This window comes from Antedon bifida, chromosome 3 (assembly GCF_963402885.1).
Source record: "Antedon bifida chromosome 3, ecAntBifi1.1, whole genome shotgun sequence".
In the NCBI taxonomy this organism is placed as follows: domain Eukaryota; kingdom Metazoa; phylum Echinodermata; class Crinoidea; order Comatulida; family Antedonidae; genus Antedon; species Antedon bifida.
In genome coordinates this window covers 11,921,485-11,948,096 of record NC_136228.1, presented here as the reverse complement: position 1 = coordinate 11,948,096, position 26,612 = coordinate 11,921,485, and the positions used below count along the sequence as shown (strand labels likewise).

General features: G+C 33.3%; 2 protein-coding genes and 1 long non-coding RNA gene across 3 annotated transcripts in view; 2 read left to right on the top strand and 1 right to left on the bottom strand.

The window, feature by feature from the left end:
• LOC144838650 (uncharacterized) overlaps positions 1-26,612 on the top strand; it is a 34,808-nt gene that overhangs the window by 5,378 nt on the left and 2,818 nt on the right. The window lies entirely within an intron of this gene.
• Positions 1-26,612, bottom strand: part of LOC144838649 (uncharacterized) — a 45,079-nt gene that overhangs the window by 18,310 nt on the left and 157 nt on the right. Inside the window, exons 2-5 of the mRNA XM_078694079.1 lie at positions 7,129-7,656; positions 6,804-6,916; positions 6,008-6,134; positions 4,413-5,838 (exon numbers count right to left, since the gene is read on the bottom strand). Of these exons, the coding sequence (XP_078550205.1) occupies positions 4,413-5,838; positions 6,008-6,134; positions 6,804-6,916; positions 7,129-7,569 (2,107 nt within the window). The 5' untranslated portion in view covers positions 7,570-7,656. The remainder of the gene's footprint in view (positions 1-4,412; positions 5,839-6,007; positions 6,135-6,803; positions 6,917-7,128; positions 7,657-26,612) is intronic.
• LOC144838850 (uncharacterized) lies at positions 127-1,116 on the top strand. The gene is made up of 2 exons (XR_013611718.1): positions 127-175; positions 892-1,116. It is a non-coding gene; the product is annotated as an uncharacterized LOC144838850 (long non-coding RNA).

The following is a 26,612-nucleotide window of genomic DNA, read 5'->3' as shown; positions in this document are numbered from 1 at the left end:
GTGCTGGAATCAAAGTATTGCTTGTACCATGCCTAACAATTACTTCATTATATTCTTTTAATTTTTTTGAAGGAACGTAATTTGGCTTATGTCATTGGAGGTGTGTGTGGAGGGTGTGTTGTAATGATCTTGATCATAATATTTAACAGACAAAGAAAAGTGAAGATGTATATAGGTAAGTCTACTAAATAACTGACCAGACAACATATGTATATATAAGATACTTATGTATATAAGTATCTTATATATACATATGTTGTCTGGTCAGTTATTTAGTAGACTTACCTATATACAAGATACTTATGTATATAAGTATCTTAATTCTAATTCTAAATCGCCCGGTGCTATACTGAAATTCAATTAATTAATTAATTAATGTGAAACTATAAGATGAGGAAATCTGTGAGAATGAGAAAAAGTCGGCCCAACTGAGATTCGAACCCGGACCTTCTGCTTGATATGCAGATTTCCTAACCATTAGACCACTGGGGCTTTCATGGTATAGTTCAAACCCGATAGCATAGCGACTCTTTAACACTCTCGGCGTGGTACTGCGGAACAGTACCTAGTCCCTCAATTGTACGCACGCGCACCAGAGATCAAATTGATACGCCCTCATTTATCAGTATTTTTATTCACGAAGCGGGATCACCGGAGAAATACTTTTATATAAACACATTAGGTATAGAACATTATTTCTAAACCGCCCGGTGTTATACTTAAATTTAATTAATTAATTTTAAACGATAAGATGAGGAAATCTGTGGAATGAGAAAAAAATCGTCCCAACCGAAATTCGAACCGGACCATCTGCTTGATATGCAGACGTCCTAATCATTATTTACTAAAATCGGACAACGTTGTCATTATTCTGCCAATTTGTTTCCATAGTTAACAAGAAGAGAGACGATACGAATGACCTAGATGACAGGATGGATCGTTTGGAAACAAAGTGCGTGGAAGAAGAAGAAGATACAGAAACTCTAGCAGGCATTGACAATATCCAGTCATCAAATGAAAATGTGTATACAACTTCAGAAATTTAAATAATTATTTTGATAATATTTTTTCTGCCTTAAACTAGCATAATAACATAACATAAACCAAATATAATTATGAACTTAAGATTTATACATAGTCACTAATCACTAATATTGATTCACATTTACATATATGTATATTGGCATAATATATAGTACATTGCTCTCTAATGTTTTACATATAGAATATGTAATATTGTGTTGATAATTCTTGCAGTTACAGTTAGTTTTGATTGAGCGATATAGATAGTTACAATGATTTTCGACACGAAAGAATAGCGCATGCTTTTAAGCAAACTTTCACCAATCGTCGACAACAAATGTTAATTCCCGAATTTCAGAGTTAAGAATAATGTGATCGATGAATCACAACGCCAATTCTTCGTCGTGCTTTAGGTCCGGTAAATCATAGAAATCCAAATATCAAATTTTTCATTTTAATGACTTTTAATAATAATATAAATGTTTTAATATAAAAGCAAGATATACTCACTCTTGTGAAAGATGAAGTTACTTATACTTATGTGTTGTATGTTTTGATTAAGTTGCGAAGTCAAGAGCTGCTGGAAGCCACGTCGACGCTGTTGAAATCAACCTTTTGAAAATGGTATTTCTAGCCGCAACATTCGGTATCATTACAGCAGTATTGACAGTAAAAGAGTATTGCAAATTCAATCTCAGTTTGTAGGAAATAAGTAATTGCCTTTTATCAACTGCAAGGTATTGTACTTCCACGTATATAATACTAGTCCTAAAGAATGATATGTATACCTGGAAAGTACCGGAATTGTATAGACCTATTTAAGTTTTATTTGATGTAAACATTATTTTATATAAAGCCACCTGCTAAATGAGAGGCTACAGTAGTCAATATACCCAGTATGTTTACTAATATTTCATTTTAAATAGTCAGAACGAGAAATAAAAATTGTATTTAATCTTACGAATTGAGCCTATACTGTTTTGTTCATGATCCAATACATGGTTTACATACCTCACCTCACCTTCCTACTAAGTTGGACGCATGGCATCTATTTTTCCCGCACTATATAAGTCCCGCAATTTGTTCAGATTGGTAGAAATAAGTAACTCCGCTAACTATTGTAAATTTAGAACTCAAAATAATAACACCATACATTCAATAAATTGGTTAACTAAAACCTTACATCGATTTCAAAGAAAAACATGACTTTTTCAAACAACCACAATTAATGAATGTTTTACTTTGGGAAAAGTTAGGGTTTTAGACAAAAATCAAGCTACTTTGCATATTATCTTCATTTATCAGATGGTACGGTGGATGACAATCATTGATGTTCTTAAAATTCTGTGCATTCATGATTCATTTGAAACTGAAACATTTGAAACTCAAATGATATATTTTTTGGCTACTTTAGACTTATGATGGCAGTTGTTTAAATTGCGCGAGGGGTCAGTCTAATTACCGTAAACAATCGAAACAACCGAAAACAAAATTTAAAAAAATCTAAATACCGAAAACAAATTTGTATAATATATTTTTTTAATGTCGCCTTCTACACCATGCAGAGAAAAGACCTAGCAAAGCCAAGGAAGACCCTAGTAGTGTGCAAATACTAAAAATCGTACAAATTCAATGATAACAACGTACATTTAGTTACAGAATCTATAAACATATTTTAATTTAAAATTTTCAATACTGAATATCGAAACGTGGCAGGCTGAAGGCGCTTGACCTTTGACAAGATCACCCCTGTTGTATATTCTGGAACAGCCGCTCCATAATCTCTTTGCTTTTCTTCCTTATATCTATATCTTACTCTTACTCTTATTATAAATTTTTACTAACGAATTTTATTTGTTATTTTATTTATACTTTTACTTAATGTACACATCTAACGATCAACTAACAGTTTTCTCATCACAACTTGTATACAAAGTAATTTAACTACTGTACACACATTTTCCAATAAACATACACATCATACAACGTACATTTCTATCCTAACAAATTTTTCAAAACTTTCTATTATTTAAAAGTCGAAGATAGTCCGGTCTCGGGTCCATTCATTGTCGCCACAGATTGACTTCTTCATCAGTACTTCTAAACAATATATTAACGTATATATATATATACAATGTATAATGAATGAATTAATTCATCACATATCAAACTAATCTAATAGACATAATATACAAAAATGTTACACTATTATCAAACATCGTATAATCTATCTCTAAAAAAACATTCTTCTATCAAACTAAGCCGAAGTTTAGTTGTTATCTCGGGACCATTCTATAGTCATATTGAAATTTACTAGAATGATGAAAATAAGTGACCCAAGTTATTTACGCTTTTGAACATGATGACGTCATCAACATTTTAAAAATGGTAAATCATGCGAAAGATGATTGACCTAGACAATATCAAAATCGGGGTGAAAATGGAAAACGGATAAGTGGAGATGCGCTCTATTAAATGTGATGAGCTATGACGAAAGATACAAAAATCCTTTTATAGTCGAGTGGCCATACGATGACGTCATAATGTCCGGTTATTTTGATGCATGATCCGATATCTACAGCTCATCAACTTCCAGATTATGTACAGTAATAACAATAAACTCCATTTAGTTTAGAAACTATGAGTGTCTAAAAAAAGGTATAATTATGACGAATTTTTGAACTTTTTCATAAAAAACGCGCGCGAATTGTCCTATTCGAAGTGCTCGTATGACATGATTTTAAGTTGAAATTGTTTAAAAGTTGGTAAAATTACTAGAAAAGGCTGTAAAAACATAATTCATGCAAAAAAAAATATGTTTTTAGCGCTACGTATATATCATTATCGTCATTATATATGCATGAAAGTTATCTAATAATTGAATATTTTTACATTATTGGCTCCAAAATTTGCGACAGCTAGTTTTCTAGGCTTGTTTGAAATTACAGCGACTCCATTAGGAGATTTCAGCCCATCTTCATTATCTATTCGCTTGATAAAGATACCATTTTTATCAAATAATTGTAGTTTGTGATCACTGGATACTATTATATTTTCATCCATGTCTATGGCTACACACTGAGGATGTATGACTTTACCATCTTCGTCACCAGAATCACCTACAAGGACCGTTATCAGCTTATCATCAGCATTGAACATTTGTATTCTATTATTTCCAAATTCGGTAACTAACACATGACCATCCATTGTTACAGCAACATCTGTTGGGTTTTTCATTTCGCCTGTTTCACTACCTTCTGAACCTATCCTACCCAGTAGACTACCATCATCAATATTGAATTTAAACACACAGTGTTCATGATAGTCTGCTACATACAACATCCTGGATGTTGTGTTCAATGCCAGACCCTCCGGACCTTTTAACACACCTTCCCCAAATGAGCGAATTGTCTTAAATTTCTTATCACACATTACAACATTCTTATTTAATAGTTTATCACTATAAACCATTTTTCCATCACCTATTTGTTTCATATGTCCTACATTTGTAGACATCTTCTTCCTCTTAATAAATGTACCTGATTGATTGAACTTTAACACCTCTTTACTCTCACTTGAAACTAATAGAAGTCCATCTGCATCTACCATTACATCTACGACTTTATATTTCTTCTTATCTTTTTTATAATCTTTTATGTTACCAATGGTTTGTATACATCCAAGTGGTTCCACCTTGATACTCACTGGTGACCCCTCAATATGCTCATCTCCATCTGTGATGTCCATCTTCCAATCTCCTTCCACGTTGCATTCACCATTTATTTTATATTCTCCATTTCCTTGGTATTCTACCTGGGTAGCTGATATATTTCCAGATGAGTTTTCCAGAGTTATTGCTAATTTAAATGTAATACTACTTGCCGCAACTATTACTTTAACTGCAAATGGTTGTCCTTTTGTCACTGTAATTGACTCATCATCTTTGGAAACCTTGTAAATACCAGTCTTGGTTATCACAAGTTTACCAATGCCTTCTTTATTCACCAGCTCCACCAGTTTAAAAGGAAAGAAAGTTTGTTGAATACTTGTTATTGGGTTAACAAAATCAGGACTAGAAACCCTCTTCTTTACTGTAAGGATAGTTGAATTGTGTAAGCTAAACGTTTCCATTTCTTCTGGTTTATTTATCATTTTGTTGATTGATGATGTCAGCATGTTTACTTCATTAAGCATTGAAACAGTATCTGTAAATTTGCTGTCAACGGGTTTAATCATTTTATTGTGATTCTTGTCAACAACTGCGTTCATTTCCGTGACTTGTCTTTTTACTTTTTTGATGAGTTCATTTGCCTGGAGTTCAATTGCTTTCTTGCATGAAGTGACATTTGATTCTAAGTCTGCTTTTTGTTTAGAGATGGAATGTAATTTTTCCTTTAACTTTCTCTTAACCTCCTCAGCTAGCTTCATAGATTTAGTAACGCTTGCATTAAATTCATCTACGGCATCTTTCATCGGAACTACGTCATGTTTATTAATTAGGCAACGAAGAACAGACTTGCAATCTTCACAGTTGTAAGTGAGACAGGATTTACAGTAGTGCTCTATTAATTTGTTATGATCAATGCATAGCTTTTGCCCATCCGTACCTTCCTCCTCGTTTCTATCAAGTGTGCATAGTGGATGATCTTTCAATGAAGGGATTATTTTGTGATGTTTGATACATTGTCGACACAGATACATTAAACAATCAGAACAGTAGTAATGTGGTCGACTATCACAACTTGAGCATGTTTCTGGTTTTTCAGATTCAATCTTCTTTTTGTCAAAGAATTTGAATGCTTTTCCTGTTGACATCTATACATTTGAAAAAATAAATAGTTTAAGTTAAGTACGAGTATGAGATATTTTTTATTTTATTTCACATACATCCAACAGCGATATCGCCAATTACAGGATGCCTTAAAGAGTATATCTATATTGTTTGAAGGTTTAATTAATTATATATATATATATATATGATGACCTGCTCTTGAATGACTGGTTCCGGTTCATCAGGTTTCTCTACCTTTACAGGAGGTTCACTGACCTTGTCAGCACATTCAACAAGTTTTCGCTTCCTTTCTATATTCACTTTACACAACATGTTATGTCTAAAAAAATACAATCATGGCAGTGAAGTAATAAAAATTGTAAAAAAGAATAAGTAACAATACACGCAAGGAGAAGGACCAAGTGCAACGCAACCAATTTAAGCATGCAAAGTGACAGTTTGGATAATCCATCGCTTGTGATTGGTCAATTTACGTTGCGTTTGCCTTGCATCCTACAGTAATGAAACTAAACAGTATTATGAACTTTGCAAATATCGAGGTCGAAATTAGAACAAAGTAATTGGCTGAATGTGTATAGTGGTCAGTTGAATAGGGTCTGGGCAGTTGCACTCGAAATGCCATCAAACCACTTTATACATGATTATATTCAGAATAGTGTGTAAAAAATTGTTTAATTCACACAGTGCTGATCACAGTATACGTGGACAAGATGGGGTTAAACTATGTGGACAGGATGACAATCAAATTACACTCTCATACAACAGCCATTGTCTGTTGAAAATTGCAGGTGCTCATCAAACACATTCAGGTGTGATTTAGGTTTGCTGTTCGTGATGTAGTTTACCAAAATTAAATGTACTGTAAATCACACTCTTTAAGTGCATCTTGGGAGTGTGATCGCACCGCCCTGCCTCAAAAGACAACACCTGATACAACAAACTGTACAAGATATTTTGGAGTTATAACAGTTATCTTCAGAAAGCTTACGTGATGGCATAGTCTATTGTGGATACGGGATCTTTCTTTGCCCCTTCTTCCATTTGAAAGTCTTCAGGCTTTGGAGTAAACAGATTTGAGATTTTTGTTGATTCTGATGGCAACTAATGGAATAATAAAAACATGTAATTTTAAATATATTGTTTACACTTTTGTTAGGTCAGTTTATGCTACAGTAATAAAAGTATAGCATTGGTGATAATGATATACAGTAAAGTGACACAGTAAAAAGAAAATTTGCAAACTAATAAAATAACTGGTAAGGGAAGAAGCAAGTTTTTATATTTACCGGTTTTAATAGTATGTCACCACTAACCTGATATGAACTTCCTTTAACCACTTGCACCTGTTGAACAAATCTTGGTGAAGATGTAATTATCTTAGCTCTCGTAGTTGCAGTTTGTGTTATTCTGGGTTGCAATGACTGTGGTTTAGACGTTATTGAAATATTAGGTGGTTGCTTTGGACGTATAACCTGTTGACTCTGGAACTGAAGATGTTGAGGCGGGTTGAACAGTTGCCTCTGAGATATTCCTTGTGGAGTTGAAATCATAACTTGCTTTCCATCTCGTACTACTGCAGATTGGCCAGTGCTTGTCAATGTCACAATGTCTGTTGGCTCAGTCTTCACTGTGGAAATCATCCCTTGGTTTGGCATCATAAGATTCCCTTGATTCTGCATCTTCCCTTGGTTCTGCATCTTTATAATGTTTGTTGGCTCAGTCTTCACTATGGAAATCTTCCCTTGATTCTGCATCTTTTTACTGTTGTTATCTTCTAAAAAAATCTCTTAAGACATCTCTGACCATTAACTTTAAGAATCCATCTGATTGTTTTTCTATTTCTAAGATTAAATAAATGAATAAAATCAAAAATAAAAAGATGAAAAAAAAAAATTATACATCAAGTCAGAGATCAAATTGTATTTACTAGATAACCTAACCTAGATTACTGTTACTGTTTACTCTTTAACCTGGTTAAATGTACTGCAGTAACTTTTGACTAGAAATGTTAATAAATTAGCGGTAAAGATATGTTGTCCCCTTGCAAAAATAATTGTTTTAAATGTTTTTGGTGAACATTTTTGTCAATGTTAATGGGTTTTTGGTTGAAATTATTTTGTCATTTTGTAAGTGAAAACATTATTTTTTTACCAAAGTGATTAACTTTATTAAGTCTTTTTTTTTTTATTAATCTTCATTTTTTTCATGTTTTTGGAGGACCGTATATCTTTAATAATAAACACAATTAGAAAATCAGTGGTTGATTTAGTTTTAAAGCTATTTACATATTAATTTATTTAACAATCTGTTTCTTTTAGTAATTTCCAATGTATGGTCGATAAATGTATAGATCGATTATTAATTATATACCGAACTATATACAAATAAAAATATAACCTCCTTGGCGGAGGTAATAATTATACAGTACAGGTTATTATCATATAAGGTCGGGGTCTGAATTTGTAATAGGTCTATGTACTACTAATAGTACTAAACATTTGTGTAACATTTTTCATTTATGTCACATTTCGCAAACGTTGGATCTGTTTCATAATAATATATCAGTAGCACAAACTAATTTTATTTATTCTAAATACACGGTATTGATAATTTCTATTAAAAAAATGAATTAAAAATAGGAGGCTCTACCTAGATTATTCAGTAATTGAACTAATTAAATGCAACATATTTTTACTATAGTGATGTGAATGAACAAAATCAGTCTACTCTACATTTTAATAAAATGGATTGATCCAAGTTATAATATAGAATAGGCCCATTTCCAAAACATAACTCATTGTACTTATTTGATCTTTTCTTCTTTTCCACCTGGTCGATTATGAGAAGCGTTCCTTCAATAGAGAGAAAGAGGTCGTGGTCCCTAAAAAGAGGTGGTCACTTACGAGAGTTGTAGTCGTTAAGAGAGGTGGTCGCTTACGAGAGGTGGTAGATTGAGAAGCGGTCCTTTATGAGAGGAGGTGATCCCTTACGAGAGGTGGTCGATTATGAGAAGCGTTCCCTTAAACAGATATGCTTGCTTAAGTGTGGTCGTTTTAGAAAGTTGGTTGCTTACGAGAGGTGGAAAGACTGATAGCTAAGTAAAGGTCGATGTATAATTTGCACATTTTTGTAAAATATATAACATGCAGAAAATTGTTCTACATTAGCTGGCGATAGTAACTACATAAGCTGGGAGGCAATTTTCGTTACTACATAAGCTGTTGACCGTTTCTACATTAGCTCGTGTTGATTTTTATGTAATACATAAGCTGTTGGTGTTTCTACATTAGCTGGAGATTTTACTACATTAGCGGTGGATTGTTCTACATTAACGGTTGTTTCGACATTAGCTGGCGTTCTCTACATTAGCGGTTGCAACACGCCCTTCTGTGAGTGATGGTAGGAATATTCTATGCAAACTCGTCGACCAAAAAGACTTACTTAAAAGATTTCCGATAAACGTACTTACGATTAATGCTCTGTGTATACTTTATGTGATGTTATGTCTTTGTTTGTACACAACAATATAATATATAAATGAACGAAGACGTTAGTTTGGTTTGGTAGATGTTTATTGTAGCTCAGCAATATAGCAAGTGGTTATGAAACATTAGTTATCATTACTAATACGTCTGGTATGTGGTTGTCATGACTATGAGGATAGCTAACCTAGATACCAGTAAGGTGTGTGGACCTGTTGAACCTGTAAGTTCAGTCACTTGTAATGTAATATCATTACATCTTCCCTCTTTTGAAAGTTAAAATAAATTTTTCTTAGTATTCTTTTAAATCCGTTATTTATGTATCCATAGTTCATGCATAAGATTTCAAGAGTATTATACTTAGATTTTTTATTTTATTTTTTTTAAATATTTTTATCTTGTTATTTAAATTTATTTATGTACATGCTAGCATTATTCATAAGTCGTTGCATAATAATCTATATACATTATATTTTGTCTGTAACAAAGTCGTCTAAGTATGCTGGTCGTTGGGCTTGACGTCGTGGTCGGTTTTGATCGGTAGTTTGACCATTTCTGTCATTTGTAACCGGTACGTCGTCATCCGAGTCATAGTCGTCATTGTCATATCTGTCAATGGATGGTATTGGCATGATGTGCCTTCTGTTCCGTCTATAGATATCATTCCACATTTCACAAGATAAGATTTATGAGGTAGTGATTTGTGAATTGTTCCAACTTTGTTCCACAACTTAGATGTTGTATCATATACTCTAACTTTCTGTCCGTATTGTATGGTTTCTAGAGTTTTTGAATGTTTGTTATAGTTCCGCGCTTGTTTTTGCTTTAGCTCATCCTTCTTTTCCTTTGAGACAATAAGTTTTGGTTTTAGCGCTGACTCATTAACTGGGAGGTTTGATCTGATTTTCCTTGAGAACATCATTTCTGCTGGACTAAGTCCATGCTCGAGTGGTGTAGCACGATATATCTGTAGTGCTAAGTATATATCTTCCTTTGTCTCTGTACATTTCTTGATAATTCGTTTGACTATCTTTACTGCATTTTCAGCTTGTCCATTTGACTGCGCAAAATATGGACTGGAAGTTGTATGTTCAAAGTTCCATTCGTTGGTGAATTTCCGAAATTCTTCACTGACGAATTGTGGACCATTATCAGAAAAGAGTACAAATGGTGTACCATGTATCGCAAACCATGATTTCAGTATGTTGATTACAGCTGCTGAAGATGAACTTGTTAGTTGACGAACTTCAATGTATTGAGAATAATAGTCAACACATGTGATATAATTTTTATTGTTTACCGTGAAAAGATCAACCCCAATTTTTTGCCATGGTTGGGTGTTATCGGCTGCATATACCATTGGTTCCTTTGGTTGCATTGGTTGGTGTTTCTGGCATGTCGGACAAGATTTTACTTTGTCATCTATGTCCTTGTTGATGTTTGGCCAGAATATTACTTGTCTAGCCCGTCTCCTGCATTTTTCGATACCCAAGTGTCCAGTATGGATTTGCTTAAGCATGTCCTTTGTCATTTTAGCAGGTATTACGATTCGATCACCTTTGAATACGAGATTGCCGCTTTATTGATAGCTCATCACGATAATTCCAGTAATCTCGTGTTGCTGGGTGGCATTTGTTTCGCTTGTTAGGCCATCCTTGTTGAATTGTGCGATTCAGTTCTCTTATCGCTTCATCGTTGCCAGACTCAACTTCAATTTCCTTGAGTTTTTTGTCAGTAGTAGGTAGCGCTGCAATTATTGATTGTACATACATATCAATGTCATCATTAAATTGTTGCTCTGACGACAGTTGGTCTGTCGCGTCAACTGCTCGTGAAAGAGTATCCGCTGTTTGGAGTGATTTTCCAGGTACATAGATTATCTTTATGTCGTACTTTTGCAGACGCAATCGCATTCTTTGTAGACGCAGAGGTCCATCCGCTAGTGGTTTCGAGAAAATTGATACAAGTGGCTTGTGATCAGTCTCGCATATAACTGATTGTCCATAAAGAAATTGGTGGAATCTTTCACATGCAAACATTGTGGCTAGGCACTCTTTTTCAATTTGTGCGTACCTTGTTTCTGCTGAGGTCATTGCTCTTGAGGCATATGCTATTGGCGCCCATCTATTATTGTGCTGTTGGAGTAGAACAGCTCCGATGCCATCCTTTGATGCATCCGCACTGACTTTGCATTGCTTGTTTGGATCATAGAATTGCAAAACTGGCGCAGTTGTCAGCAGCTTGTTAACTTATCTCCAAGCATTATCTTGGGATGTTTGCCATACCCAGACTACGTTATCTTTCGTCAACTCTCTTAGGGGAGCAGTTATGTTTGATAAGTCTGGTACGAACTTTGCTAGGTATGTGACCAATGCCTAAGTATCGTTGCATCTCGAGCTTGGTTGAGGGTTGTGGCATATTTGTTATTGCCTTAATTTTCTCTGGATCTGGCTTTATGCCTTTATCTGTCAGTAAATCACCAAGGAATACAACTTGCTTGACACAGAACTCACATTTTCGTTTGTTTAGCTTTATGCCGTTCTTCTCTATGATGTCAAGTACTTGGCTTAATGTGTCTCTATGTTCTTCAATTGTTTTAGATGATATTATGATGTCATCTTGCATTGAGTTTACTCGTGGTATGTTTTCCAACAAGTTGCTAATTGCCACTTGGAACCCTTCGCTTGCGCAGTTAATTCCAAATGGTAAACGTTTGAAGATGTAACGTCCCACAGGTGTAATAAAGCATGTTAGTTGAGCACTTTCGTCATCGAGAGGTTGCTGCCAATATCCTGATGTGAAATCTAGTTTTGTAAAAAATTTAGCATCAGTGAATTCGGCCATAATTTCTTCCCTCGACGGTAGCTTGAAGTGTTCACGCTTTATGGCTTTATTGAGATTTCTAGGGTCAAGGCATAGGCGAATGTCACCATTCCGTTTGTTCACGGTAACGATGTTGCTTACCCATTCAGTTGGTTCCTGAATTTTTTTTATCACACCAAGCTGTTCCATGCGGTCAAGTTCCATTTTAACTTTATCTCTTATCTTGAAGGGTATTTTCCGACAAGGACTTTGAACTGGTGGAATCGATTTGTCAGTGTGTATGTGATACTTCCTTGGTAAGCACCCAATACCTTTGAAGACATTATCGTGTTTGTTTACAATATCTTGTACATGATGAATGCCGTTAGTGGTGTTTCGTTCCACTGTATTCAGTGACGCTTCCTCAAAGTTTGGTATTATTAGTTGTAGCTGCAAACATGTATCGGCACTTAATAGTGGTTTATAATTTGTCAATTTGTCATCAACTATGTATACTGCAAATGTTCCTTTACGATCCTTACTGTACGCAATGTCCAGGTTGCATTTCCCTAAAATTGGGATAGCAGCATCAGAGTAGCTTTTGACTGGCGTACTTACGGGAATGAGGAGTGGTTTGCTGTTCAGTTTGCTGTATTCCGCGTATGGCAATATGTTAACTTTTGCCCCACTGTCAAGTAGAAATACAACTTTGTTGTTGTTTATGTCAAGTTGACAGAAAAATCCATGGGAGGGTTTTGAAATGGCGTTACACTCTATTTCAATTGTGTTCAATAGAAAGGTTTCCTCCTCAGATTCCGATTCCGATGCTACAACCACATTCGCTCTTTTAAAGCTTTTGCTGTAATATTTGTGTTTATCATCTTTTGCGTGTTTCTTTGCGTAGCTTGTTTTCGTTGTGCAGCATTTTCCGAAGTGATTGCGCCCGTTGCATTTGTCACATATTTTACCAAATGCTGGACATGATTTTGGTCCATGTTTTGTGGCACACCTTCTGCAGTCAAAGTGTTTAGTAGTGCTCCTTTTTGAGTTACTATGATTATTCATAGCTAACCTAGATACCAGTAAGGTGTGTGGACCTGTTGAACCTGTAAGTTCAGTCACTTGTAATGTAATATCATTACACTTTACAATTGGAATTATGCCTCTATGTGGGTTGTTTTTAAAGTCCATGGGCCAGACATTTTTTCGGTATCAAATTGGTGGCAAATGCTACCATACATTTTTGGAAAGCTTAATATGTCTACTTTTCAGAAATCCATGATAGCAATGTCAATTGTACAGCTTAATAGTCAATTTTTAGGATTATATAACACCGCCTACGGAAAATATGCAACACAAAATTTTGGGGTAGGGGGTAACATTTTTGCTAATAACTTGGGATTGAGTGAACATACTTGCATTTTCTTTGTGTCAGTATGTTGTGTATAGACTGCTTAAGCATAATATATTTTTATAAGTAAATCTAACAATTATTGACGCCATTAGAGGTCAGAAGGTCATTGAACTTTAATAAAAAATGAATTTTTTTCTAATATTAACTTATAACTTTCAGTTTAAAAAAAATAAAATAAAATAGATGTTATGCAAACTGATGTTTTCATGAACATATAGACCCAATAAACAAGAAAATTGAAGTTAAAGATTAACAAAATATGAATATACTGTGTATTATGAAGAAATTTGTTGTTTTTAGTAATTTGTAATCGTTTACAATTATGGGGTAGGGGGTAACATTTTTGCGAATAATTTACAATTTAGTTAACAGATTTGCATTTTCTTGCTATCAGTATGTAGTGTATAGATTGCCTAATTGTAATATACTTTTTAAAAATGAATCCCGCATTTATTGACATCTTTAGAGGTCAAAAGGTCACTGACCTTTAATCAAAAGTGCAATTTCTTCTAAATTAGCTTATAAATTTCAATTTTAAACACAAAAATACAAGAAATCTTATGCAAACTAATTTTTTCTTAAACCTATAGACACAATAAATAAGAAAATTGAATTTAACATTTTTTCAAAATTGAATGTGCTGTGCATTATAAAGAAACTTGTTCGTCATCAGTAATCATTGACAATAATGGGGTAGGGGGTAACATTTTTGCTAATAACTTGGGATTGAGTGAACATATTTGCATTTTCTTGGTATCAGTATGTAGTGTATAGACTGCGTAAGCGTAATATATTTTTCTAAGTTAATCCAACAAATATTGATGACATTAGAGGTCAGAAGGTCATTGAACTTTAATTAATAAAAAATGAATTTTTTTCTAATATTAACTTATAACTTTCAGTTTTTAACAAAAAAAATACAATAGATATTATGCAAACAGATGTTTTCATGAAAATATAGACCCAATAAACAAGAAAATTGAAATTAAAGATTAACAAAAAATGAATATTCTATGTATTATGAAGAAATTTGTTCGTTTTCAGTAATTTGTAATCGTTTACAATTATGGGGTAGGGGGTAACATTTTTGCGAATAACTTACAATTTAGTTAACAAATTTGCATTTTCTTGCTATCAGTATGTAGTGTATAGATTGCCTAATTGTAATATACTTTTAGAAAATGAATCCAACATTTATTGACATCTTTAGAGGTCAAAGGTCAATGACCTTCAATCAAAAATGCAATTTCTTCTAAAATAACTTATACATTTCAATTGTAAACACAAACTTATAAGAGATCTTATGTTTATGTTTTCCTAAACATATAGACACAATGAACAAGAAATTGAAATTAAACAAACAAATATTCTATGAATTTATGAAGACATTTTGTCCGTTAATAATACTTTGTTATTAACAATTATATGGTAAGGGGTAACATTTTTTCTAATAACTTTGTATTTAGTGATCAAATTTGCTTTTTTTTGTATTAATATGTACTGTGTAGGTTGGCTAATTGTTATATTCATGTTGAAAAAATAAAACGTAACATATTGACATCATTGTAGGTCAAAGGGTCATTGAACATTAGCAAAAAATACAATTTCGTCAAAATTTAACATGAATAAAGTTTCAATTTTAAACACAAAAATACCAGAAATCTATTACAAACTGGTGTTTTTTTTAAACCTATACAGACAATGTACAAATACAAATTGAAGTTACAGATTAAACACTAATAAACATGTATAGGCCCTAACAATATGAAGAATTTTGACCGTATTAGTAATTTGTAATCCTTAAAAATGATGGGGTAAGGGGTAACATTTTTGCATTTCTTGGTAACAATAAGTAGGGTACTGTATAAACTGTTTAATTAAAAATTGTTATATCAAAAAATTATGCAACATTTTGATCTCAAATAATATTACCAATAGTGGCTGTGTAGTTTTATTTAAAGCCTGTAGACAAATTGAAAAATTGTAGTATTTAGTGTTGTTGTGGGGTACAAAATAACATTATGCATGACTTGTTGGAGGGTATACATTATTTTATTTATTGAAAAAAAAAAATTAATGATTTTGTTTTAATATGAGGATATGGAGCTTTATAAAAACATTTATTTCATCGTGAAATTACAGGATGGATAAACTATTTTATAATTTATCGTGAAGAAGTGGAGTTGAAAGAGTTGTGAGTTACAACCCTGGCACTAGGTCAGGATTGAACCCTGGACCTTGGGATTGGAAGGCAAGCACGTTAACCACCAAGCTACAGCTCCACTACTTTTGATAGGGTATTTGGTTATTTTCACGCTGCTGCTCTAGTTTTTAGGCTATACTGTGTAAATTGTTATTATTTTACATTTTGTACTTTAAATGAATTAATCGACTTATATAGTAATTTTAAAAATGTCACTAGGGCCTACCAATTAAATTTGTATTTAAAAGATATTCTTTTCTATAAATGTTCATCTGACAATTTCCTGTATCTTGGTTTACAAAAATGAACTCATTAACAATAGGTAAATGTTTCAGATCTGCATATCAGCTGCAGTTTAGCAATTCACACTTTCTAGGAATTAATTCTATTATATTACATCGTCAAATTCCAGTGGAGCCTACATCATTTAAAACAACTGGGTATATATGGAAATCTTAAAAAGACATGATTTTGTTATCGCAAAATGAAGTATGATCTTGTGCAATGTTCCTTGACATTTTGGAATGTGATACTTTGCAAGTTTTCCGATTTTGATCAATGTTACCGCTAATATCTTTTAAAATGTTATGAAAAAGCTGACAAAAATACTAGAACCAAGTACCCTGGTACAGCACGTTATAGTCTTCAGTCTGTATTCTCTAGAGATGTGAAGGGCATCCAACAATGGATAGAAACACTATTTGGCTCAGTGGCGTCTGTGATCAATGAAGAAAATGTAAAGTATACATGACAGTCTCTTCTGAAGATACCAGATATGATTTTTCCTTCCTGTGTAAATTGCATTGACTGGATCTTCTCACCTAACTTTAGGTGGTTGTGTCAGAGTTATCCTCCAATATAATTCAAACTGAGATATGAATACAGAGAGATACCCAGTTCTTTCAAACGTGGAAGCTCCACTGGTCTCTGAGGCTGTAGTGTAAATTTCCTAGTAAATGTGAATTGCTGAACTGCAGCTAATATGAAAATCTAAAAAATTGACATATTAATGAGTTTGAATAAACTAACTGTTTTCTTTAAATCAAGATGAAGGAAAATGTTATTGTCCTGTAATATTACAATACCATAACAGTTTTGTTTTAAAGAAAAAGAAGAAAACTACCTAATTTGCATTTGCAGACCAGATGAACATTTATAACCTTAGAATATCTTATCATTTACAAATACAGATCAATTACAGATATAATTGGTAATCTAAACAATTGTCATTTCTATGATTACTATAGACAATTGAATGTTTGGAATATGTAAATTATAAAAAACAATTTACAACACAGAAGCTGGATATGTTTATTATTATCAATATGTAATAACAATGAAACATCAACGATATTTTTAATTAATAATAAATCAAATAATGTATACCCTCCAAAAAGACATGTTATTTCGTAACCTATAACAATACTAAACGGTGAATATTTTTCTATAGGTTTAATAAAATAAAAACCACATAAATCTATTGGTAATAACAATTTGATAATGTTTTAATATATAGCAATTAAACAGTTGATATACTACTTATTGGTACCAAGAAATGCAAAATCTGTTCACTAAATTCAAAGTTATTAGCAAAAATGTTACCCCTTACCCCATAATTTTGAATAATTACAAATTACTAATACGGTCACAATTCTTAATATTATTACTGTACACATGTTTATTTGTTTTTAATCTTTAACTTCAATTTCTTGTCCATTGTCTTTATAGGTTTTAAAAAAAGTTTGTATTAGATTTGTTGTATTTTTGCGTTACATATTGAAACTTTATTAATGTAAATTTGGACGAAATTGCATTTTTTTAAATGTTTAATGACCATTTGACCTAAAAAGATGTCAATATGTTACGTTTTATTTTTTTCAAAATGAATATAACAATTAAGCAACCTACACAGTACATATTAATACCAAAAAAATGCAAATGTGATCACTAAATACAAAGTTATTAGGAAAAATGTAACCCCTTACCCTATAATTGTTAATAAGAAATTACTATTAACAGACAGAATGTCCTCATAAATTCACAGAATATTTGTTTGTTTAACTTCAATTTTCTTGTTCATTGTGTTTATAGGTTTGGGAAAACATTAACATAAGATCTTTATATATTTTTGTGTTTAAAATTGAAATTTAAAGTTAATTTAGAAGAAATTGCATTTTTGATTAAAGGTAATTGACCTTTGACCTCTAAAAGGCATCAATAGATGTTGGATTAATTTTTTAAAAGCATATTACAATAAAGAAATCCATACACTACATAATGATAACAAGAAAATGTAAATCTGTTAACTAAATCTTAAGTTATTTGCAAAAATGTTATCCCCTACCCCATAATTGTCACAAATTACTAATGACGAACAAGTTTCTTTATAATGAACAGCATATTCATTTTTGAAAAAATGTTAACTTCAATTTTCTTATTTATTGTGTCTATAGGTTTAAGAAAACATTAGTTTGCATAAGATTTCTTGTATTTTTGTGTTTAAAATTGAAATTCATAGGCTATTTTAGAAGAAATTGCATTTTTGATTAAAGGTCAGTGACCTTTTGACCTCTAAAGATGTCAATAAATGCGGGATTCATTTTTAAAAAGTATATTTCAATTACGCAATCTATACACTACATACTGATAGCAAGAAAATGCAAATCGGTTAACTAAATTGTAAATTATTTGCAAAAATGTTACCCCCTACCCCATAATTGTAAACGATTACAAATTACTAAAAACAACAAATTTCTTTATAATACACAGTATATTCATATTTTGTTAATCTTTAACTTCAATTTTCTTGTTTATTGGGTCTATATGTTCATGAAAACATCAGTTTGCATAACATCTATTGTATTTTTTTTGTTAAAAACTGAAAGTTATAAGTTAATATTAGAAAAAATTCATTTTTTATTAAAGTTCAATGACCCTCTGACCTCTAATGGCGTCAATAATTGTTGGATTTACTTATAAAAATATATTATGCTTAAGCAGTCTATACACTACATACTGATACAAAGAAAATGCAAATATGTTCACTCAATCCCAAGTTATTAGCAAAAATGTTACCCCCTACCCCAAAATTTTGTGTTGCATATTTTCCGTAGGCGGTGTTATATAATCCTAAAAAATGACTATTAAGCTGTACAATTGGCATTGCTATCATGGATTTCTGAAAAGTAGACATATTAAGCTTTCCAAAAATGTATGGTAGCATTTGCCACCAATTTGATACTGCTTTCGCAAAAAACTGGACCTGGCCCATGGACTATACTGTATTACTGTTGATTGTAGGCTATTTTTATAATTCGTTAAAACTGCAACGTATGCGGTTTAATGTTTCCTAGTAATTTTATCTGATATGGAAAATCCCAATTGCATGTTGCTGCAGACTGTCTGCCATGCGGAATGTCTACCAGGCGGAGTTTTGTCCGCCAACCGATACCTTGTAATTTATTGTAACTACAGTGTAGTAGACCGTCAGTTACTCGTATTGTTATTACGTATACTGGTATTTGATAAACTGTGTGAACTATAGACAAATAATATTATACAGTACAGGTTATTATATACGGTCAGGGTCTGAATTTGTAATAGGTCTACGTACTACTAATAGTACTAAACATTTGTTTATGTAGAGCATCTTGTGTATAATGTTGTTGTGTGAACAGGAGAGCCACCTTTGAGAGAAGGACAGTGATTGAGTTCACTTATGGTTATCCATGGCAATTTGCCTAAAATTGAATAAATAAAAAAAAAACATTTGTGTAACATTTCATTGATGTCAAATTTCGCAAACGTTGGATCTGTTTCATAATAATATATCAGTAGCACAAACTAATTTTATTTATTCTAAATACACGGTATTGATAATTTCTATTTAAAAAATGAATTAAAAATAGGAGGCTCTACCTAGATTATTCAGTAATTGAACTAATTAAATGCAACATATTATTACTATAGTGCTGTGAATGAACAAAATCAGTCTACTCTACATTTAAAAAAATGGATTGATCCAAGTTATAATATAGAATAGGCCCATTTCCAAAACATAACTCATTGTACTTATTTGATCTTTTCTTAGTGGATTGCACAAAATTAAAACATACAGAATCAGACAGGATCCAATCAGACAAGGTAAAATCAACTGTGATCGGCTACCGATGCATTTATTTGGTCAAATAAATTCTTTAAACTGTACACTATAACATTTCAAAATAAAAACGCTTTTATTTATGGAGGGGGGTGGGGGGTTGAGTGTTTTTGAGTTTATAAAATAAAGTTAGGAGTTCAACCAAATTTGTTTATTCGTACTGTTTATTATTTTGCTATGAGTTGCTGATCGGAAAATTTAGGGTGGGTTATTATTTTCAGGTGCCTAATTTAAGATTAGTAATAGTAACATACTACATATCTGTGAAGTTGGTTACTAGTTCCTAGTTCCTAGTTCCTTATTCAAATTCAATTAAAGGGACAGTCACGTCACAAATATTTTTAAAAACAGATTTTAATACGTAATAATTGTCTAATTGAGTTGTTATTGCATCAACATGTTAGCCTTGACCTCCTCTACATCTTCCGGTCAAAGTTCATTAACATTTTATTCATTTACACCCTCTACGGCGAATAAGTAACTGGCTTTTACGAACGTTATAACACTTGACCTACTTAATTCTTTCAAAATGTTCTGGTATGGATCGATCACCCTTGACCTACTTTACCACTTGCCACCCCCCAACAAAATTAAGTAGGTCAAGTGTTATAACGTTCGTAAAAGCCAGTTACTTATTCGCCGTAGAGGGCGTAGATGCCAAAAAGTTTGCGGAACTGGTGTGGCAAATGTTAAAGTAGGTCAAGGGTGATCGATTCATACCAAAATATTTTTAAAAAATTAAGTAGGTCAAGTGTTATAACGTTCGTAAAAGCCAGTTACTTATTCGCCGTAGAGGGCGTAGACACAAAAAAGTTCGCGGAACTGGGGTGGCAAATGATAGAGTAGGTCAAGGGTGATCGATCCATACCAAAATATTTTGAAAAAATTAAGTAGGTCAAGTGTTATAACGTTCGTAAAGCCAGTTACTTATTCGCCGTAGAGGGCGTAGATGCAAAAAAGTTCGCGGAACTGGGGTGGCAAATGGTAGAGTAGGTCAAGGGTAATCGATCCATACCAAAATATTTTGAAAAAAATAAGTAGGTCAAGTGTTATAACGTTCGTAAAGCCAGTTACTTATTCGCCGTAGAGGGCGTAGATGCCAAAAAGTTCGCGGAAATGGGGTGGCAAATGGTAAAGTAGGTCAAGGGTGATCGATCCATACCAAAACATTTTGAAAAAATTAAGTAGGTCAGGTGTTATAACGTTTGTAAAGCCAGTTACTTATTCGCCGTAGAGGGCGTAGACGCAAAAAAGTTCGCGGAACTGGGGTGGCAATTAGTAGAGTAGGTCTAGGGTGATCGATTTATACCTAAATATTTTGAAACAATTAAGCAGGTCAAGTGTTATAAGGTTCGTAAAGCCAGTTACTTATTCGCCGTAGAGGGCGTAGATGCAAAAAAGTTCACGGAACTGGGGTGGCAAATGGTAAAGTAGATCAAGGATGATCGATCCATACCAAAACATTTTGAAAAATTTAAGTAGGTCAAGTGTTATAACGTTCGTAAAAGTCAGTTATTTATTCGCCGTAGAGGGCGTAGATGCAAAAAAGTTCGCGGAACTTGGGTGGCAAATGATAGAGTAGGTCAAGGGTGATCGATTCATACCAAAATATTTTGAAAAAATTAAGTAGGTCAAGTGTTATAACGTTCGTAAAGCCAGTTACTTATTCGCCGTAGAGGGCGAAGATGCAAAAAAGTTCGCGGAACTGGGGTGGCAAATGGTAAAGTAGGTCAAGGGTGATCGATCCATACCAAAACATTTTGAAAAAATTAAGTAGGTCAAGTGTTATAACGTTCGTAAAGCCAGTTACTTATTCGCCGTAGAGGGCGTAGATGCAAAAAAGTTCGCGGAACTGGAGTGGCAAATGGTAGAGTAGGTCAAGGGTGATCGATTCATACCAAAATATTTTGAAAAAATTTAGCAGGTCAAGTGTTATAATGTTCGTAAAGCCAGTTACTTATTCGCCGTAGAGGGCGTAGATGCAAAAAAGTTCGCGGAACTAGGGTGGAAAATGCTAGAGTAGGTCAAGGGTCATCGATCTATACCAAAATATTTTGAAAAAAGGAAGTAGGTCAAGTGTTATAACGTTCGTAAAAGCTAGTTACTTATTCGCCGTAGAGGGTGTAAATTAATAAATGTTAATGAACTTTGACCGGAAGAAGTAGAGGAGGTCAAGGCTAACATGTTGATGCAATAACAACTCAATTAGACAATTATTACGTATTAAAATCTGTTTTAAAAAATATTTGTGACGTGACTGTCCCTTTAATTGAATTTGAATAAGGAACTAGGAACTAGGAACTAGTAACCAACTTCACAGACATAACACACTACTCTAATAGTACATGTCTGTGAAGTTGGTTACTAGTTCCTAGTTCCTAGTTCCTTATTCAAATTCAATTAAAGGGACAGTCACAAATATTTTTAAAAACAGATTTTAATACGTAATAACTGTCTAATTGATTTGTTATTGCATCAACATGTTAGCCTTAACCTCCTCTACTTCTTCCGGTCAAAGTTCAATAACATTTTATGCATTTACACCCTCTACGGCGAATAAGTAACTAGCTTTTACGAACGTTATAATACTTGACCTACTTCCTTTTTTCAAAATATTTTGGTATGGATCGATCACCCTTGACCTACTCTACCATTTGCCACCCCAGTTCCGCGAACTTTTTTGCGTCTACGCCCTCTACGGCGAATAAGTAACTGGCTTTACGAACGTTATAACACTTGACCTACTTAATTTTTTCAAAATATTTTGGTATGGATCGATCACCCTTGACCTACTCTACCAATTGCTACCCCAGTTCCGCGAACTTTTTTGCGTCTACGCCCTCTACGGCGAATAAGTAACTGGCTTTACAAACGTTATAACACCTGACCTACTTAATTTTTTCAAAATGTTTTGGTATGAATCGATCACCCTTGACCTACTTTACCATTTGCCACCCCAGTTCCGCGAACTTTTTGGCATCTACGCCCTCTACGACGAATAAGTAACTGGCTTTACGAACGTTATAACACTTGACCTACTTAATTTTTTCAAAATATTTTGGTATAGATCGATCACCCTTGACCTTTTCTATCATTTTCCACCCCAGTTCCGCGAACTTTTTTGCGTCTACGCCCTCAGCGGCGAATAAGTAACTGGCTTTTACGAACGTTATAACACTTGACCTACTTAATTTTTTCAAAATTTTTTGGTATGGATCGATCACCCTTGACCTACTCTACCATTTGCCACCCCAGTTCCGCGAACTTTTTTGCGTCTACGCCCTCAACGGCGAATAAGTAACTGGCTTTTACGAACGCTATAACACTTGACCTACTTAATTTTTTCAAAATATTTTGGTATGAATCGATCACCCTTTACCTACTCTACCATTTGCCACCCCAGTTCCGCGAACTTTTTTGCGTCTACGCCTTCTACGGCGAATAAGTAACTGGCTTTTACGAACGTTATAACACTTGACCTACTTAATTTTTTCAAATTAATTTGGTATGAATAACATTATTTCACATAATTGTTTTCTTTGTACACTATAATGGGTAATGTATTAGGTAAAACAACTTAGTTAAAAAAATTACTTTCGATCAAAATTGTTGTATTCTCTTTACAACTTTTATACCTCATGGAAGAATATGTGCTTTTTAATTGGCAATATTAATGGTTAAAGGATTATTAATGAATATCTTAATTTTGATATTATAAAGTCTATTAGCCTAAACCGTTTTCAGGTATTTTTTAAAAACATTATTTCAACATTTATTTTTGTGCGCTATAGACGGGTACTGTAGAAAGTATAGTTTAAAAAATATTGTTTGTATTGTGTTTAAAACGACTATTATCACTCAAGGACTAATGTGCGCTTGAATTGTTAATTAATAAAGGATTATTAATGAATATGTTTCAGGTAACAGTTGATATCATGAAATTTAAAAAATCCACATTAGTGGCTATTTCACCCAATTGTTTAGTTTGTGAGATATAGACGGGTACTACAAATATAGTTTTAAAAATATTACTGTATATTGTGTTTAAACGACTATTATCACTCAATGAATATTGTGCGCTTTTAAATATTAACAGTAACAGTATTAATGAATATGTTAATTTTGCTGTTATAAGGTAGTGTAAACTGTTTTTAAGTAACAGTTGCTGTAATGACATTTGAAAAAAAAAAACATTAGTTCAGCTTTGTTTTTTTTGTGCGCTTATAGATGGGTACTGTAAGATGATGTCATTGTAGGCCTATGTGGGTGATTTTTAATTCAGAGATTTGTTCAAACATTCTAGGTCTACAGTGGTAAAACATTTAGTAATTTATAGATTTTATAATAAAAGACATTTATGCCATAAACGATATGCGTAAGAACACCATTTAAACAACTTAATGTGATGCTTAACATTTAGATACAATTATCTTCCTACATCATATTACCTAGGAAACAAAATGCAATGGGAAAAAAAATTGCTTTTGACAGTTTTGAAAGAAATTATTACTGTATATTGTGTTTAAACGACTATTATCACTCAATGAATATTGTGCGCTTTTTAATATTAACGGTAACAGTATTAATGAATAATATGTTAATTTTGCTGTTATAAGGTAGTGTAAACTGTTTTTAAGTAACAGTTGCTGTAATGACATTTAAGTTCAGATTTGGTTTGTGCGCTTTTATAAAATGGGTACTGTAAGCAAGTTTAAAAAGATATTACATTGGGATCGATTGCAACTGTTGCAATTACGCGAAAAATTAGCCCGGCATAACATTTATTGAAGTGGGGTGGTATTGAATGACTATGCAGTGTGTCGTCACATGTTGACGTAAGAAGTTATTTATTAGTTCTTAGTTTATATACTACGATAGAGCCTACTTTCAATGCTGTTTTAATTTCAGGTAGTCATGTTTTACTTGTGTTGAAAAGTGTTAATGAATAAAACGGAATAAATAACTTGTGGTTATCGTTTTTAACCAAACTGTTGTATTTGTGTTTGCTTCAGAAATTATCTTCTAGAATCGTAACAAGTCAAAACAAAACTAAAATGAATTCGCCGTAAAAGGACATAGGTAAAAGTTCGCGGAACTAGTTTGGCAAATGGTAAAGTAGTCAAGGGTCATCTACCCATAACAAATTAATTATTCGCCGTAGAGGGCGTCGATGCAAAAACTATTTGGAAAAAATTAAGTAGGTCAAGTGTTATAACGTTCGTAAAAGCCAGTTACTTATTCGCCGTAGAGGGCGTAGACGCAAAAAAAGTTCGCGGAACTGGGTGGCAAATGGTAGAGTAGGTCAAGGGTGATCGATTCATACCAAACTATTTAAAAAAAATTAAGTAAGTCAAGTGTTATAACGTTCGTAAAGCCAGTTACTTATTCGCCGTAGAGGGCGAAGATGCAAAAAAGTTTGCGGAACTGGGGTGGCAAATGGTAAAGTAGGTCAAGGTTGATCGATCCATACCAAAACATTTTGAAAAAATTAAGTAGGTCAAGTGTTATAACGTTCGTAAAGCCAGTTACTTATTCGCCGTAGAGGGCGTAGACGCAAAAAAGTTCGCGGAACTGGAGTGGCAAATGGTAGAGTAGGTCAAGGGTGATCGATTCATACCAAAATATTTTGAAAAAATTAAGCAGGTCAAGTGTTATAACGTTCGTAAAGCCAGTTACTTATTCGCCGTAGAGGGCGAAGATGCAAAAAAGTTCGCGGAACTGGGGTGGCAAATGGTAAAGTAGGTCAAGGTTGATCGATCCATACCAAAACATTTTGAAAAAATTAAGTAGGTCAAGTGTTATAACGTTCGTAAAGCCAGTTACTTATTCGCCGTAGAGGGCGTAGACGCAAAAAAGTTCGCGGAACTGGAGTGGCAAAAGGTAGAGTTGGTCAAGGGTGATCGATTCATACCAAAATATTTTGAAAAAATTAAGCAGGTCAAGTGTTATAACGTTCGTAAAGCCAGTTACTTATTCGCCGTAGAGGGCGAAGATGCAAAAAAGTTCGCGGAACTGGGGTGGCAAATGGTAGAGTAGGTCAAGGGTGATCGATCCATACCAAAATATTTTGAAAAAATTAAGTAGGTCAAGTGTTATAACGTTCGTAAAGCCAGTTACTTATTCGCCGTAGAGGGCGTAGACGCAAAAAAGTTCGCGGAACTGGAGTGGCAAATGGCAGAGTAGGTCAAGGGTGATCGATTCATACCAAAATATTTTGAAAAAATTAAGCAGGTCAAGTGTTATAACGTTCGTAAAAGCTAGTTACTTATTCGCCGTAGAGGGCGTAAATGCATAAAATGTTATTAAACTTTGACCGGAAGAAGTAGAGGAGGTCAAGGCTAACATGTTGGTGCAATATCAACTCAATTAGACAGTTATTACGTATTAAAATCAGTTTTTTTAAAATATTTGTGAATGTCCCTTTAATTGAATTTGAATAAGGAACTAGGAACTAGGAACTAGTAACCAACTTCACAGACATCTAATAGTACCCTCCTTCTAATAGTATCCCACCCTAAAAAACAATCAAGGAATAATCACCCAGGGTTACAATTAGAAGATTTACGGTATGTTCACACAATCTGTCCTTTTTTTCGTAGTAGATGTATTCTTTGTTGATATTTTTTTGGACCTATTTTGATGAAGATAGATTGGCTACGGTCATTTCAGTAATTCGACACGCCCTTCTGTGAGTGATGGTAGGCATATGCTATGCAAACTCGTCGACCAAAAAGACT